The sequence below is a fragment of the Ranitomeya variabilis genome, chromosome 4 (genome assembly GCF_051348905.1).
Source record: "Ranitomeya variabilis isolate aRanVar5 chromosome 4, aRanVar5.hap1, whole genome shotgun sequence".
NCBI classification, from domain to species: Eukaryota; Metazoa; Chordata; class Amphibia; order Anura; family Dendrobatidae; genus Ranitomeya; species Ranitomeya variabilis.
This window is the reverse complement of record NC_135235.1, coordinates 253,626,256-253,640,856: the sequence shown is the minus strand read 5'-3', so window position 1 is coordinate 253,640,856 and position 14,601 is coordinate 253,626,256. Positions and strand designations below refer to the sequence as shown.

Genomic DNA, 14,601 nt, shown 5'->3' with positions numbered 1-14,601 from the left:
AAAAAAATATATGTAGAGTGTGCACGAGATTTTGGAAATTGCTGGGATGGTAAAACGCTAAGCTTTCTTGTGAAAAAAAAAAAAGCTGCAAATACTCAAGGTGTGAACAAGCCTCTGGGTTTCTGCTCTGTAAACACTCTCAACCTTCCAGTACAAGCCAATAGACCGCTCATGGTTTCTTCATTGTTAAATACAAAAAAAATAAAAAGATCAGGAAAACAACAGAACGAAACGCTCCAAAAATGCTTAAAAAAAACATCGCTTGCAGACAAATAACCTGGCACCTGCCATAACCGCAGGAAACACTGCTGTACAAAAACAAAAAAAACCAAAAAAAAAACCACAACACTCCCTGACACGTCTTCCTCATTCGGCCCCCTGATTATGAACTGTTGTGCATCCTCTTCCCGGGCTGTTGAGGTTTCTGCACACCACGAATAGGCTCGGGAAACTCCAGCCATGTTTTTACAGGTTTAACAACAAAAAATAATCATCACAATAATAATAACATACAAAGTAGTGAGAATGGGTAAGACATGCTTGTCTTTGACATATATGCACTTTTTGCACTTTACCTTTAGCTCTGAAGGAATGCGGTGATTTTGTCAAACTTTAGATTTATTGATAAGCATGGCCTTTTAACGAGCATTGTATATCTTGCCCATTTATAGTAGGCTTTCTATGAGGCCACTCTTTTCTACACACACACACGTGGGGTTACTTTGAGTGTTCTCATTTTATGGATTGCCTGCCTCTGCCAGTTTGTATCATTGTTCATTAGATCTGTCCAGTATTTTTTGCTTTTTATTATGTGCACTGGTTTGCCTTGTTCGTATTTAATTATTAATAAAGATATACTTTTTATAGAATTTCTCTGGGCATTTGTGATTACTTATTCATTATTATTGAGTTATATTTGGGAATTTAAAGCTTTTGTTCTTGTTCTCATGTATACGTATCATATAACTATCAGTGTATTCCTTATGAATATGGTCATCTTACATTATCGGTTCTGGTATATGTTATTATAACATACAATGTAGCGCGGAGCCTGATGTGAATACATTTAAAAACAGCTACAAAAATTATAAAACTGGCACTTAAATGGGCATCAAAGTGGGCACCGAAGGGCGTTAATGAAAGGGTTAAATGACTTTAGGCCACTGATATCACACTGCAGACATATAGAACAGGGAGCCCCACATCAAAACCAGGTCCCTCCAGCTTGGCCCAAATGGGTTCTGAACATCAGAAATTACATCAAAGTGGGTAAACAGCCGATTTTCACAGATTTGAGTAAATAACTGATGTTTTTAAAGGGTTAAATGACTTTGGGCCACTGATCTGACACACCTATTACATGCATAGTGATCCCTCGCATAAAACACAGGTTCCTCCAGCCTGGCCCAAATGGGTTTTGGGCCTCGGAACTGGCATCAAAGTGGGCAAACAGCCAGATTTTTACAGATTTGAATAAGTGATGTTTTTAAGAGGTTATACTTATTCAAATTTGTGGAAAATGGCTGTTTGCCCACTTTGATGCCAGTTCTGATAACCAGAACCCATTTGGGCCAGGCTTGAGGGTCCTGGGTTTGATGCGGAGCATCACTATCTATGTATTCTTAAGGTACCGTCACACTCAGCGACGCTGCGGCGATATAGACAACGAGCCGACCTAAACTAGATCGCTGCAGCGTCGCTGTTTAGGTCGCTGTAGAGACGTCAAACACAGCAACTCCAGAACGATGCAGGAGCGATCCAGTGACGTAATGGCGACTCACTTATCGTTCTCGCTGGTTGTTAGCTCCATGTCAAACATTGCTGACACCGTTGCTTTTGATGTCAAACATGACGATACATGACGACCTGGCGACGAAATAAAGTTCTGGACTTCTAGCTCCGACCAGCGATGGCACAGCGGGATCCAGATCGCTGCTGCGTGTCAAACACAACGAGATCATTATCCAGGACACTGCAACGTCACGAATCATTGTTGTTCTCATTGCAAAGTTGCTGAGTGTGACGGTACCTTTAAGGTACCGTCACACTAGGCGATATCGCCAGCGATCCGTGACGTTGCAGCGACCTGGATAGCGATATCGCTGTATTTGACACGCAGCAGCGATCTGGATCCCGCTGTGAAATTGCTGGTCGCTGCTAGAAGGTCTGCACTTTATTTGGTCGCTAGGTCGCCGTGTATCGCCGTGTTTGACAGCAAAAGCAAGGATACCAGCGATATTTTACACTGGTAACCAGGGTAAACATCGGGTTACTAAGCGCAGGGCCGCGCTTAGTAACCCGATGTTTACCCTGGTTACCAGCGTAAAAGTTAAAAAAACAAACAGCACATACTCACCAGCGCGTCCCCCAGCCTCTGCTTCCTGACACTGACTGAGCGCCGGCCCTAAACTGAAAGTGAAAGCACAGCGGTGACGTCACCGCTCTGCTGTTAGGGCCGGAGCTCAGTCAGTGTCAGGAAGCAGAGGCTGGGGGACGCGCTGGTGAGTATGTGCTGTTTGTTTTTTTAACTTTTACGCTGGTAACCAGGGTAAACATCGGGTTACTAAGCGCGGCCCTGCGCTTAGCAACCCGATGCTTACCCTGGTTACCCGGGGACCTCGGCATCGTTGGTCGCTGGAGAGCGGTCTGTGTGACAGCTCTCCAGCGACCAAACAGCGACCGGCATCGCTGTCGCTATCGCTGCAGCGTCGCTTAATGTGACGGTACCTTTAGTGTGAGGTCAGTGGCCCAAAGTCATTTAACGCCTTAAAAACATCAGTTACTTATTCAAATCTGTGAAAATTGGCTGTTTGCCCATTTTGATGCCAAGAAACCATTTGGGCCAGGCTGGAGGGTCCTGGGTTTGATGCGAGGGATCACTATGCATGTAATAGATGTGCGAGATCACTGGCCCAAAGTCATTTAACCCTTTCATTAACACCCTTCGGTGCCCACTTGGACGCCCATTTTTGGGCACGGTCCCGTTAGCGGTTTCTGACAGGATTTTACGCGCGTCCCGTTAGCAGTTTCTGATAGGATTTTACAAACGGCCCTGTGTGTTTTCTGACAGGATTTTCGTGCAGTACCGCAGCGGTGTGTATATTCCCTCTCTGTGCCGGACCCTCCTCTGGTGCGGCCTCTTGCCGGCCCCGGTACACTGCCGCCAGCCCCACATTCCGTCGTCTCCCGCACTCACTCTTACGCGGTCCGCAGCTCCACGGTCTCCCGGCTCTATCCAGGCCCCGACAGCGGCCACTCTCCCTGGGTTCCGCTCCGCCAGCACCGCCTGGTTCACCACCATCCTGCTGGGCCTCGGCAGGCCGCGCTCCGGTTCTTCCTTCCTCCTCACCGGACGCTGCACGGGCGGCGCCATCTCTGTCCGCACCGACATTCAAACTGCCGCGTCTAGAATCTCCATGACAACCGCTTCAACTTCCGGAACTGAGGAAACTGTGAATGACAGAAAGTCTGACCAATAGCATAAGTCTGCTCATCTGTGTAGTCAGGTGAAATATGTACCGCGCACTCTGATTGGTTAGTAGAACCCCTCATGGTATCAATCAGAGAGAGTACAGTGTGATAGACTGACTGCTGAGCCGTGTATTAAATCCTCTCCTGTGTGATACTGACTGCTGAGCCGTGTATCTAATCCTCTCCTGTGTGATACTGTCTGCTGAGCTGTGTATCTAATCCTCTCCTGTGTGATACTGTCTGCTGAGCCGTGTATCTAATCCTCTCCTGTGTGATACTGTCTGCTGAGCTGTGTATCTAATCCTCTCCTGTGTGATACTGACTGCTGAGCCGTGTATCTAATCCTATCCTGTGTGATACTGTCTGCTGAGCTGTGTATCTAATCCTCTCCTGTGTGATACTGTCTGCTGAGCCGTGTATCTAATCCTCTCCTGTGTGATACTGTCTGCTGAGCTGTGTATCTAATCCTCTCCTGTGTGATACTGTCTGCTGAGCCGTGTATCTAATCCTATCCTGTGTGATACTGTCTGCTGAGCAGTGTATTTTATCCTCTCCTGTGTGATACTGACTGCTGAGCTGTGTATCTAATCCTCTCCTGTGTGATACTGACTGCTGAGCCGTGTAGCTAATCCTCTCCTGTGTGATACTGTCTGCTGAGCCGTGTATCTGATCCTCTCCTGTGATACTGTCTGCTGAGCTGTGTATCTAATCCTATCCTGTGTGATACTGTCTGCTGAGCCGTGTATCTAATCCTCCTGTGTGATACTGTCTGCTGAACTGTGTATCTAATACTATCCTGTGTGATACTGTCTGCTGAGCCATGTATCTAATCCTATCCTGTGTGATACTGACTGCTGGGCTTTGTATCTAATCCTCTCCTGTGTGATACTGCTGAGCCACATATCTAAACCTCTCCTGTGTGATACTGTCCTGTGTGATACTGACTGCTGAGCGTTGTATCTAATCCTATCCTGTGTGATACTGACTGCTGGGCTTTGTATCTAATCCTCTCCTGTGTGATACTGACTGCTGAGCGTTGTATCTAATCTTATCCTGTGTGATACTGCCTGCTGGGCTGTGTATCTAATTGTGCACAACGTCCGTCGGTACGTCGGGCCGACTATTTGTGACGGCCCCGTACCGACGGAAATATGAAAGAAGCCTAAGTGGTATGTTGTGGAACCAGCGGCACAGAGTGTTTCAGGAATTGAGGCATGTAAGGGTTAAGCCTGAGTGTGATGGGTGCAGTTGGCCACACCAGGGGGTGTTCTGCTCCTGGGGGTACATTGTGCGCCGGTTCTGGGACAGGATCCAGTGCTGCCATCGATCTTCCTTCTTCTCTGTTCTCAGCCTTCTGTGAGTGTTTCCCAGACATCAATCACTGGTGACGGCCTGATGGACATTGCTTGTTTGGGGCCACTTGTGACTTTTGTGTTTGTTTTTCCTGGTGATGTAAAGTCCCCCAGTGATTCATGAATATCCAGCAGCGGTACATCCACACTGTCCAGGACAGAAGCCTTGTCCCCCGGGGGCTTCGGGAACACCCAAAAATGGGCACATTCAGCTGAGCGTTTTTTACACCCCATCTCCTTTGCATTCCGGTTCCAAGGATTTAAAATATGGACTGTTGTGTAGTGGGTCCATCCCTGGTTCATGTGCTGCTGCACCTCTATTATTATTATTTATTGTTATAGCGCCATTTATTCCATGGCGCTTTACATGTAAGGAGGGGTATACATAATAAAAACAAGTACAATAATCTTAAACAATACAAGTCATAACTGGTACAGGAGGAGAGAGGACCCTGCCCGCAAAGGCTCACAATCTACAAGGGATGGGTGAGAATACAGTAGGTGAGGATAGAGCTCGTCGTGCAGCGGTTTGGTTGATCGGTGGTTACTGCACCTCTAGTGGTGGCTTTGAGCCTCAGGGCAAAATCTGTGGCGGACCTTCCATACCACGTGCTAATTAAGTAATTAATTCATTAAGGAGACTAGAGAGATCATGTGGGAGGATCCTTTTCTGTTCATGACATTAGATGTATTGGCTCTTACATTCTAATATCAACCATGAATTGGGTCTCCAAGCTGTAGATCACTCCCTGACAATGGACTGTAATATTAATTATGCACAAAAATGGTTTCGATTTAATAGTCTCGAGTTTATACTCAAACACCATTTATTCTCCTTGCAGGGAAATTTATACCTGCAGCGACATGGTACAGCGATGGGGTCTCTGCTCGCCCCAAGTTCTGCTAATCTCTTCATGGGGCGATTCGAGTGCCTATCACCTATCACATCTGAATATTACTGCAACCGTATTAAATATTATCAAATCAGAGGGGAATATCTTTACTACAGATATTTCTGATGAAAGAATTACATTTCTTGATTTGGAGTTATTTCATGCTAATAAGGCAGCCATGTCCAAAACACATCTTACGTCTGTAGATGGAAATGGACATTTGGACTTATATAGTGCACTTTTCCAATAGTGGAAAATAAATATTCCTCTTAGTCAATTTTACGGTATCAGGAGAAATTGTACTTCAACAGAAGATCATGTGATTCTATCCAAAATAATCAGAAATGCTTCTATGGGAAAATACATCTTAAATAACGTGCTAGGATCCCCTCTGTGTGTCGGTAGAGTTGGCACTGGGGCATTATTGGGCTTCGTCCACATGACACAAAGTACAATCCACACTGACAAAAGCACAAACTCGTGTGGCTTCTGCCTCAGAAATGCTGTGGATTTACCCCAAATTTCACTCTTTGTGTCAGTAAATATCAAATCTGCAGAAAAATATTGTGCAGCTCCAGCAATTTACGTTGAGAATTTTATTTGTAGCTTGTGAATAAAATGTTATCTAAGATACTGCTATTGTAAGTCTCTGCCCAGAAAATGCGCTGTGTCCCACCCATGTGGACGGACCCTTACTGACGGACGGGTGTGGCAAACAGGCAGTGCAGAGAGTAGCCCTTTAGAGACCCCCAGTGGCACAGTAAGAAGCAGTGGCGTAACTTTAAACTCATGGGCCCCAATGCAAAAGCTCCAATGGGGCCTCCAAATAGTTTAAATCTTTAATAGCAATAGTGTTTTTCTATAGGCCAAAGGGACCTTTAGGGCCCCCTAGGCTCCAGGGCCCGGGTGCGATTGCAACCCCTGCACCTGTTGTAGTTACATCCCTGGTAAGAAGACCCGAGCTGCCAGTCACTTTGGGGGCAGCCTGGCTTCGGTGGGCATTTCTCATGGTCGCTGTATAAAGAGCGCTTGGGACGCTATGATCGCCGGGCGACTGTTCCATTTTTACTAGACGCTGCCACAAAGAAATTGCCAATGTCTTTGAGAAAAGTCTCTTTAATTTTGTTTCCTTCCCCAGATAATCCCACCCAGCAAGAGAAATGTACCGTGCAATAATCTGTGAGTAACGCATCCCCCTGACAGCCCCTTTCACCCCGCGCCCACCACTTCCCATCCACAATATCCAGACCCTTCTTCATCCAGTTTAAGACCTCTCATTTTTTGAGGATTGGTGCGGTCTCTGCATCTTTTCTGTTGTTCATTTTTCCTTTTTGGGGGTAATGAGGATATTTAAAGGGAGATGTTATTTTAGAAAGGACTTGGCGTGAGAGTGGTTGTTGGGAAGTGAGAACAAAGGACAGAGCTGCCTCTATTCAGGAGACGCTGGCACAAGCCACTGAGCAGCACTACAAGACGTGCCCAGCGTGGAGAAGACATGCTAATCACTGCTGGGGCACCCAGCTTCACCAAGATGAAGCCAGAGCGAGCGGGCGACCTGCGGGCCCTCGGCTGCCCATCTCTCCTTCACCTGCTGTGGCTGCTGGCCCTCCATACAGGTGAGGCTGGTGTGAAGTGTAAGCTCTTCTGTCCAGGCTCTCCCCTGCTATAGTTGATATTAATGATGTCACTTTTCCTGTGTACCCCTCATACATACATACCAGGCGTGGGGAGTTCACATGCAGCGGTTTTGCGTGGCGGCATTCATCTTCACGCTTCTATGGGAAACTGCTTTACTTTTTGCACATATTTTGATAACTTTCCTACTTTGCATTTTAAATCCCCATTTTGCTGTAGCTCTGCGCTCACATCTGATCGCTTGTTACAGTGTATCAGTGCAGGTGACAGGTGCTGCGGCTGGCTCATATGCCGAATGTATCCTCAGCCCCCACTACCCCGTGTGCGCCATAGCAAGTGGTCTCCTGACAGCGAGAAGCGGCTCATCCCATATGCGCTTTATTACAATCAGAGACTGTTAGTGATTAACCCTCAGTGCACCCTGTGATCCCCCCAATGATGGCACTGTGGGTATCACTTATTATGGGGAGCACTGTGGGTATCGCTGTTACTATGGGGACACTGTGGGTATCACTGTTATTATGGGGACACTGTGGATATCACTGTTATTATGGGGACACTGTGGATATCACTGTTATTATGGGGGACACTGTGGGTATCGCTGTTACTATGGGGACACTGGATATCACTGTTATTATGGGGACACTGTGGGTATCGCTGTTATGGGGACACTGTGGGTATTACTGTTATTATGGGGAACACTGTGGATATCACTGTTATTATGGGGACACTGTGGGTATCACTGTTATTATGGGGACACTGTGGGTATTACTGTTATTATGGGGAACACTGTAGATAACACTGTTATTATGGGGGCACTGTGGATATCACTATTATTATGGGGACACTGGATATCACTGTTATTATGGGGACACTGTGGGTATCGCTGTTATTATGGGGACACTGTGGGTATCGCTGTTATTATGGGGACACTGTGGGTATCGCTGTTATTATGGGGACACTGTGGGTATCGCTGTTATTATGGGGACACTGTGGGTATTACTGTTATTATGGGGAACACTGTGGGTATCACTGTTATTATGGGGACACTGTGGGTATCACTGTTATTATGGGGCACTGTGGGTATCACTATTATTATGGGGGCACTGTGGATAACACTGTTATTATGGGAGCACTGTGGATAACACTGTTATTATGGGGGCACTGTGGATATCACTGTTATTATGGGGACACTGTGGATATTACTGTTATTATGGGGCACTGTGGATATCACTGTTATTATGGGGACACTGTGGATATCACTATTATTATGGGGGCACTGTGGATATCACTGTTTTTATGGGGAGCACTGTGGATATCACTGTTATTATGGGGCACTGTGGATATCACTATTATGGGGGCACTGTGGATATCACTGTTTTTATGGGGAGCACTGTGGATATCACTGTTATTATGGGGGCTCTGTGGATATCACTGTTATTATGGGGGCACTGTGGATATCACTGTTATTATGGGGACACTGTGGATATCACTGTTATTATGGGGACACTGTGGATATCACTGTTATTATGGGGACAATGTGGATATCACTATTATTATGGGGGCACTGTGGATATCACTATTATTATGGGGACACTGTGGATATTACTGTTATTATGGGGACACTGTGGGTATCACTGTTATTATGGGGACACTGGATATCACTTATTATGGAGCACTGTGGATATCACTGTTATTATGGGGACACTGTGGATATCACTATTATGGGGGCACTGTGGATATCACTGTTTTTATGGGGATCACTGTGGATATCACTGTTATTATGGGGGACACTGCGGATATCTCTGTTATTATGGGGAACACTGTGGATATCACTGTTATTATGGGGCACTGTGGATATCACTGTTATTATGGGGGACACTGTGGATATCAATGTTATTATGGGGACACTGTGGATATCGCTGTTATTATGGGGGCACTGTGGATATCACTGTTTTTTATGGGGAGCACTGTGGATAGCACTGTTATTATGGAGGCACTGTAGATAGCACTGTTATTATGGAGGCACTGTGGATATCACTGTTATTATGGGGCACTGTGGATATCACTGTTTTTATGGGGAGCACTGTGGATAGCACTGTTATTATGGAGGCACTGTGGATATCACTGTTACTATGGGGGCACTGTGGATATCACTGTTATTATGGGGCACTGTGGATATCACTGTTATGGGGCACTGTGGATATCACTATTATTATGGGAGCACTGTGGATATCACTATTATTATGGGGACACTGTGGATATTACTGTTATTATGGGGACACTGTGGGTATCACTGTTATTATGGGGACACTGGATATCACTTATTATGGAGCACTGTGGATATCACTGTTATTATGGGGACACTGTGGATATCGCTGTTATTATGGAGGCACTGTAGATAGCACTGTTATTATGGAGGCACTGTGGATATCACTGTTATTATGGGGCACTGTGGATATCACTATTATGGGGGCACTGTGGATATCACTGTTTTTATGGGGAGCACTGTGGATATCACTGTTATTATGGGGGCACTGTGGATATCACTGTTATTATGGGGGCACTGTGGATATCACTGTTATTATGGGGGCACTGTGGATATCACAGTTATTATGGGGCACTGTGGATATCTCTTATTATGGGGACACTGTGGATATACTATTATGGGAGCGCTGGGGATATCACTGTTATTATGGGGGCACTGGGGATATCACTGTTATTATGGGGAGCACTGTGGATATCACTGTTATTATGGGGCACTGTGGATATCACTGTTATTATGGGGACACTGTGGATATCACTATTATTATGAGGGCCACTGTGGATATCACTGTTTTTTATGGGGAGCACTGTGGATAGCACTGTTATTATGGAGGCACTGTAGATAGCACTGTTATTATGGAGGCACTGTGGATATCACTGTTATTATGGGGACACTGTGGATATCACTGTTATTATGGGGGCTGTTATGACCTGGTGGTTAAGAGGCCACACTGATATGACCTGGTGGCTAAAACGCAACATGGAACGAGCTCTGAGAAGGTGGTATCTCTACTGACCGCAGTCCCTAATCCTAACAACAACACTAGTAATAGCCGTGGGATGTTCCTGACTCTCCCTAGACACCTCTTCACAGCCTAAGAACTAACTACCCCTAAAGAAGGAAATAGAAAGCTATCTTGCCTCAGAGAAAACCCCAAAAGGAAAGACAGCCCCCCACAAATATTGACTGTGAGTGAAGAGGGAAATGACGTACACAGAAATGAAATCAGATTTCAGCAAAGGAGGCCAATACTAAACTTGATAGACAGAGAGAAAAGGATACTGTGCGGTCAGTATTAAAAACTACAAAATCCACGCAGAGTTTACAAAAATGAACTCCACACCGACTCATGGTGTGGAGGGGCAAATCTGCTTTCCCAGAGCTTCCAGCTAGCCAGAATATGACATAGTGACAAGCTGGACAAAAAGAGACATATCTGCAGAGCAATAGAGTCCAGGCAAATGGACAAACAAAAACTTAGCAAAAACTTATCTTTGCTGACAAGGACAGGCCATATGAGAAATCCAAGGAGAGAACCAAATCCAACCAAGAAGATTGACAGCTGGCATGAACTAAAGCCCAGAGCAGGTTTAAATAACAAACCCAAGCAAGGCGATTAGTGAAGGCAGCTGCCACAGCTACCTAAAAGAGCAGCAGTTCCACTCGAAACCACCAGAGGGAGCCCAAGGGCAGAACTCACAAAAATACCATTAGCAACCACAGGAGGGAGCTCCAGAACGGAATTCACAACAGGGGGCACTGTGGATATCACTGTTATTATGGGGACACTGTGGATATCACTGTTATTATGGGGACACTGTGGATATCACTGTTTTTATGGGGGCACTGTGGATATCACTGTTATTATGGGGGGCACTCTGGATATCTCTGTTATTATGGGTACACTGGATATTACTGTTATTATGAGGGCACTGTGGATATCACTGTTATGGGGGCACTGTGGATATCACTTATTATGGGGAGTACTGTGGATATCTACTGTTATTATGGGGGGCACTGTGGATATCACTGTTATGGGGACACAGTGGATATCACTTATTATGGGGGCACTGTAGATATCACTGTTATTATGGGGGGCACTGTGGATATCACTGTTATTATGGGGCACTGTGGATATCACTGTTATTATGGGGCACTGTGTATGCAAGTGTTATGGGTACACTGGTTATCTCTATTATTATGGGGCACTGTGGATATCACTTATGGGGGAACTGTGGATATAACTGTTAGGGGGCACTGTGGATATCGCTGTTATTATGGGGCACTGTGTATGCAAGTGTTATGGGTACACTGGTTATCTCTATTATTATGGGGACACTGTGGATATCACTTATAGGGGAACTGTGGATATAACTGTTAGGGGGCACTGTGGATATCACTTATTATGGGGGGCACTGTGGATATCACTGTTATTACCGGGCACTGTGGATATCACTGTTATGGGTACACTGATTATCTTTATTATGGGGCACCGTGGATATCACTTAGGGGGTACTGTGGATATCGCTGTTATTATGGGGGCACTGTGTATATTACTGTTGTGGTGATCCTTTGGCTGTCACTGTGACAGTACTGTGAGAGACTGGTGTATGTACTGTATATTTATATATAGTGCCTTGAAAAAGTATTGGCCTGTAAACTTTTCCACATTCTGTCAAGTTACGGCCCAAACTTTGTGGTTTTTTTTTTTATTTGGATTTTCTGTGATACTAAACTAAGTAACAAGTATTTGTGACATGTAAAGGAAATGATTCAGGGTTTTCTAATTATTTTAAAAATATAAATCTGATAATTGTTAGGTGCATTAGTATTCAGCTCCCTTGACTCAGTACTTTTAGGACAACCTTTCCCTGCAGTCACTGCTGTAGTCTTTTGGGGTCTGTCGCTCCAGCTTTGCACATCTAGAGGTGACATTTTGCCCTTTCTTCTTTGCCCCCTCGCTCAGTGAAATTGGATGGATATATTTGATCAGTAACTTTAACGTCTTGTCACAGATTCTCTGGGATTTGGGTCTGGACTGTGACTGGTCCGTTCATACACATATGAATATGCTCTCATCTTTATCCCCCATTGTAGCTCTTGCAGGATGTCTAGGGTCGTTGTCCTGCTGGAAGGTGAACCTACTACCCAGTCTCAAGTCTTTTGCAGCCTCTAACGCGTTTTCCTCCAGGATTGACATGTATTTAGCTCAACCCATCTTCTCAACTTTGAGCAGCTTCCCTACCCCTGCTGAAGAAAAGCCTCCCCACAGCATCTATGTGTGATGGTGGGGATGGTGTTTCAGGGTGATGGGCAGTGTTAGTTTTCAGTCATTCATAGCCTCTTGTATTTAGCCCAAAACGTTCTCCTTTGCTCTGATCTTAACCCCTTCTTCCACATGTTCGCTGGGCTCCCTACATGTTTTTATGCAAACAGGATTTGTTAAGATTTGCTATCAAAAATGGCTTCTTCTTGCCACTCTTTCATAAAGTCCAGATTTTTGGAGTATACGATTAATAGTTTCCCTGTGGACAGATTTTCCCTCTGCAGCTTCTCCACAGTGACCATGGGCCTCCTGGCTGCTTCTCGCTTTAGTGCTCCCCTTGCTTGGGATGTCAGGTTAGGTGGAAGGCCTTGATAGGTTTGCAGTTATTCCATACTTCTTCCATTCTTGGATGATGGATTGAACAGTGCTCCATGAGATGTTCTGAGCTTGGGCTGCTTTTTTTTTTTCATATAACCTAACCCTGCTCTACTCTTTTCCACAACTTTATCCCTGATCTTTCTGTTGAGCTCCTTGGTTTTCATGATGCTGTTTGATCCCTAATGTTCTCACACAAACCTCTGAGGCCTTAATAGAACAGCTGTTGTTATACTGAGAAGAAATCTCACCCAGGTGGACGCAAAGTACTAATTATGTGACTTCTGGAGGAAATTGGTCACTCAGGATTTTATTTAGGGCGATCAGACTACAGTGGGTTGAGTACAAATGCACCTCACAATTATCAGATTTAGATTTTTAAAATAATTAGAAAACCCTGTATCATTTTGTTTATATTTCACAAGCACTTGCTACTTTGTATTGGTATCACCTAAAATCCCATCAAAATACACTACCGTTCAAAAGTTTAGAGCCAGCAATGAAAGAGGAAAAATAATCTCCAGCATGGATCTTCTAAAAAGTCAATTTATTGGAAACATTTTAAAATGCAAACATTTGCAAAAAAAAGAGATGGGGGTCCCAGGTGGTCAACGCCGACGCGTTTTGACCATCAGGTCTTAGTCATGGCATGAAAATGGAACCCAAAAGTTTTGGGTCACCCAGACAATTTTGTGTTTTCCAAGATAACTCATACTTTTATTAATCAAATGAGTTGCCAAATGAATTGAAAATCTAGTCCAGACATTGACAAGGTTCGAAACAAATATTTTTAGTTGAAATAATTTTCTTCTTCAAACTTTGCTGTCGTCAAAGAATGCTCCCTTTGCAGCAATTCCAGCATTGCAGACCTTTCGCATTCTAGCAGTTAATTTGCTGAGGTAATCTGGAGAAGTTTCCCCCCATGCTTCCAGAAGCCCCTCCCACAAGTTGGTTTGGCTTGATGGGCGCTTTTTGGCACCATACGGTCAAGCTGCTCTCGCAACAGCTCAATGGGGTTGAGATCTGGTGACTGCGCCGGCCACTCCATTACAGATAGAATACCAGCTGCCTGAATCTTCCCTAAATGTTTCTTGCATAATTTGGAGGTGTGATTTGGGTCATTGTCTTGTTGTAGGATGAATTTGGCTCCAATCTAGCGCTGTCCACAGGGTATGGCATGGCGTTGCAAAATGGAGTGATAGCCTTCCTTATTCAAAATCCCTTTTACCTTGTACAAATCTCCCACATTACCAGCACCAAAGCAACCCCAGACCATCACATTACCTCCACCATGCTTGACAGATGGCATCAGGCACTCTTCCAGCATCTTTTCAGTTGTTCTGCGTCTCACAAATGTTCTTCTGTGTGATCCAAAACCTCAAACTTGGATTCGTCTGTCCATAACACTTTTTGCCAATCTTCCTCTGTCCAATATCTGTTCTTTTGCCCATATTAATCTTTTCCTTTTATTAGCCTGTCTCAGATATGGCTTTTTCTTGGCCACTCTGCCCTGAAGGCCAGCATCCTGGCGTCGCCTCTTCACTGTAGACGTTGACACTGGCG

The 14,601-nt window shown here is 44.9% G+C and overlaps 2 protein-coding genes across 4 annotated transcripts in view; one reads left to right on the top strand and one right to left on the bottom strand.

The window, feature by feature from the left end:
* The window catches only part of CCDC15 (coiled-coil domain containing 15), a 37,939-nt gene extending 34,465 nt beyond the window's left edge, over positions 1-3,474 (bottom strand). Inside the window, exon 1 of one of the 2 annotated variants that reach the window (XM_077249519.1) lies at positions 3,197-3,474. In XM_077249519.1, the coding sequence (XP_077105634.1) occupies positions 3,197-3,391 (195 nt within the window). In that variant the 5' untranslated portion in view covers positions 3,392-3,474. The remainder of the gene's footprint in view (positions 1-3,196) is intronic. The other variant, XM_077249518.1, reaches the window with a different exon arrangement.
* Positions 3,475-6,457: 2,983 nt separating this feature from the next.
* HEPACAM (hepatic and glial cell adhesion molecule) overlaps positions 6,458-14,601 on the top strand; it is a 46,853-nt gene continuing 38,709 nt past the window's right edge. The window contains exon 1 of one of the 2 annotated variants that reach the window (XM_077249516.1): positions 6,458-7,332. In XM_077249516.1, the coding sequence (XP_077105631.1) occupies positions 7,212-7,332 (121 nt within the window). In that variant the 5' untranslated portion in view covers positions 6,458-7,211. The remainder of the gene's footprint in view (positions 7,333-14,601) is intronic. The other variant, XM_077249517.1, reaches the window with a different exon arrangement.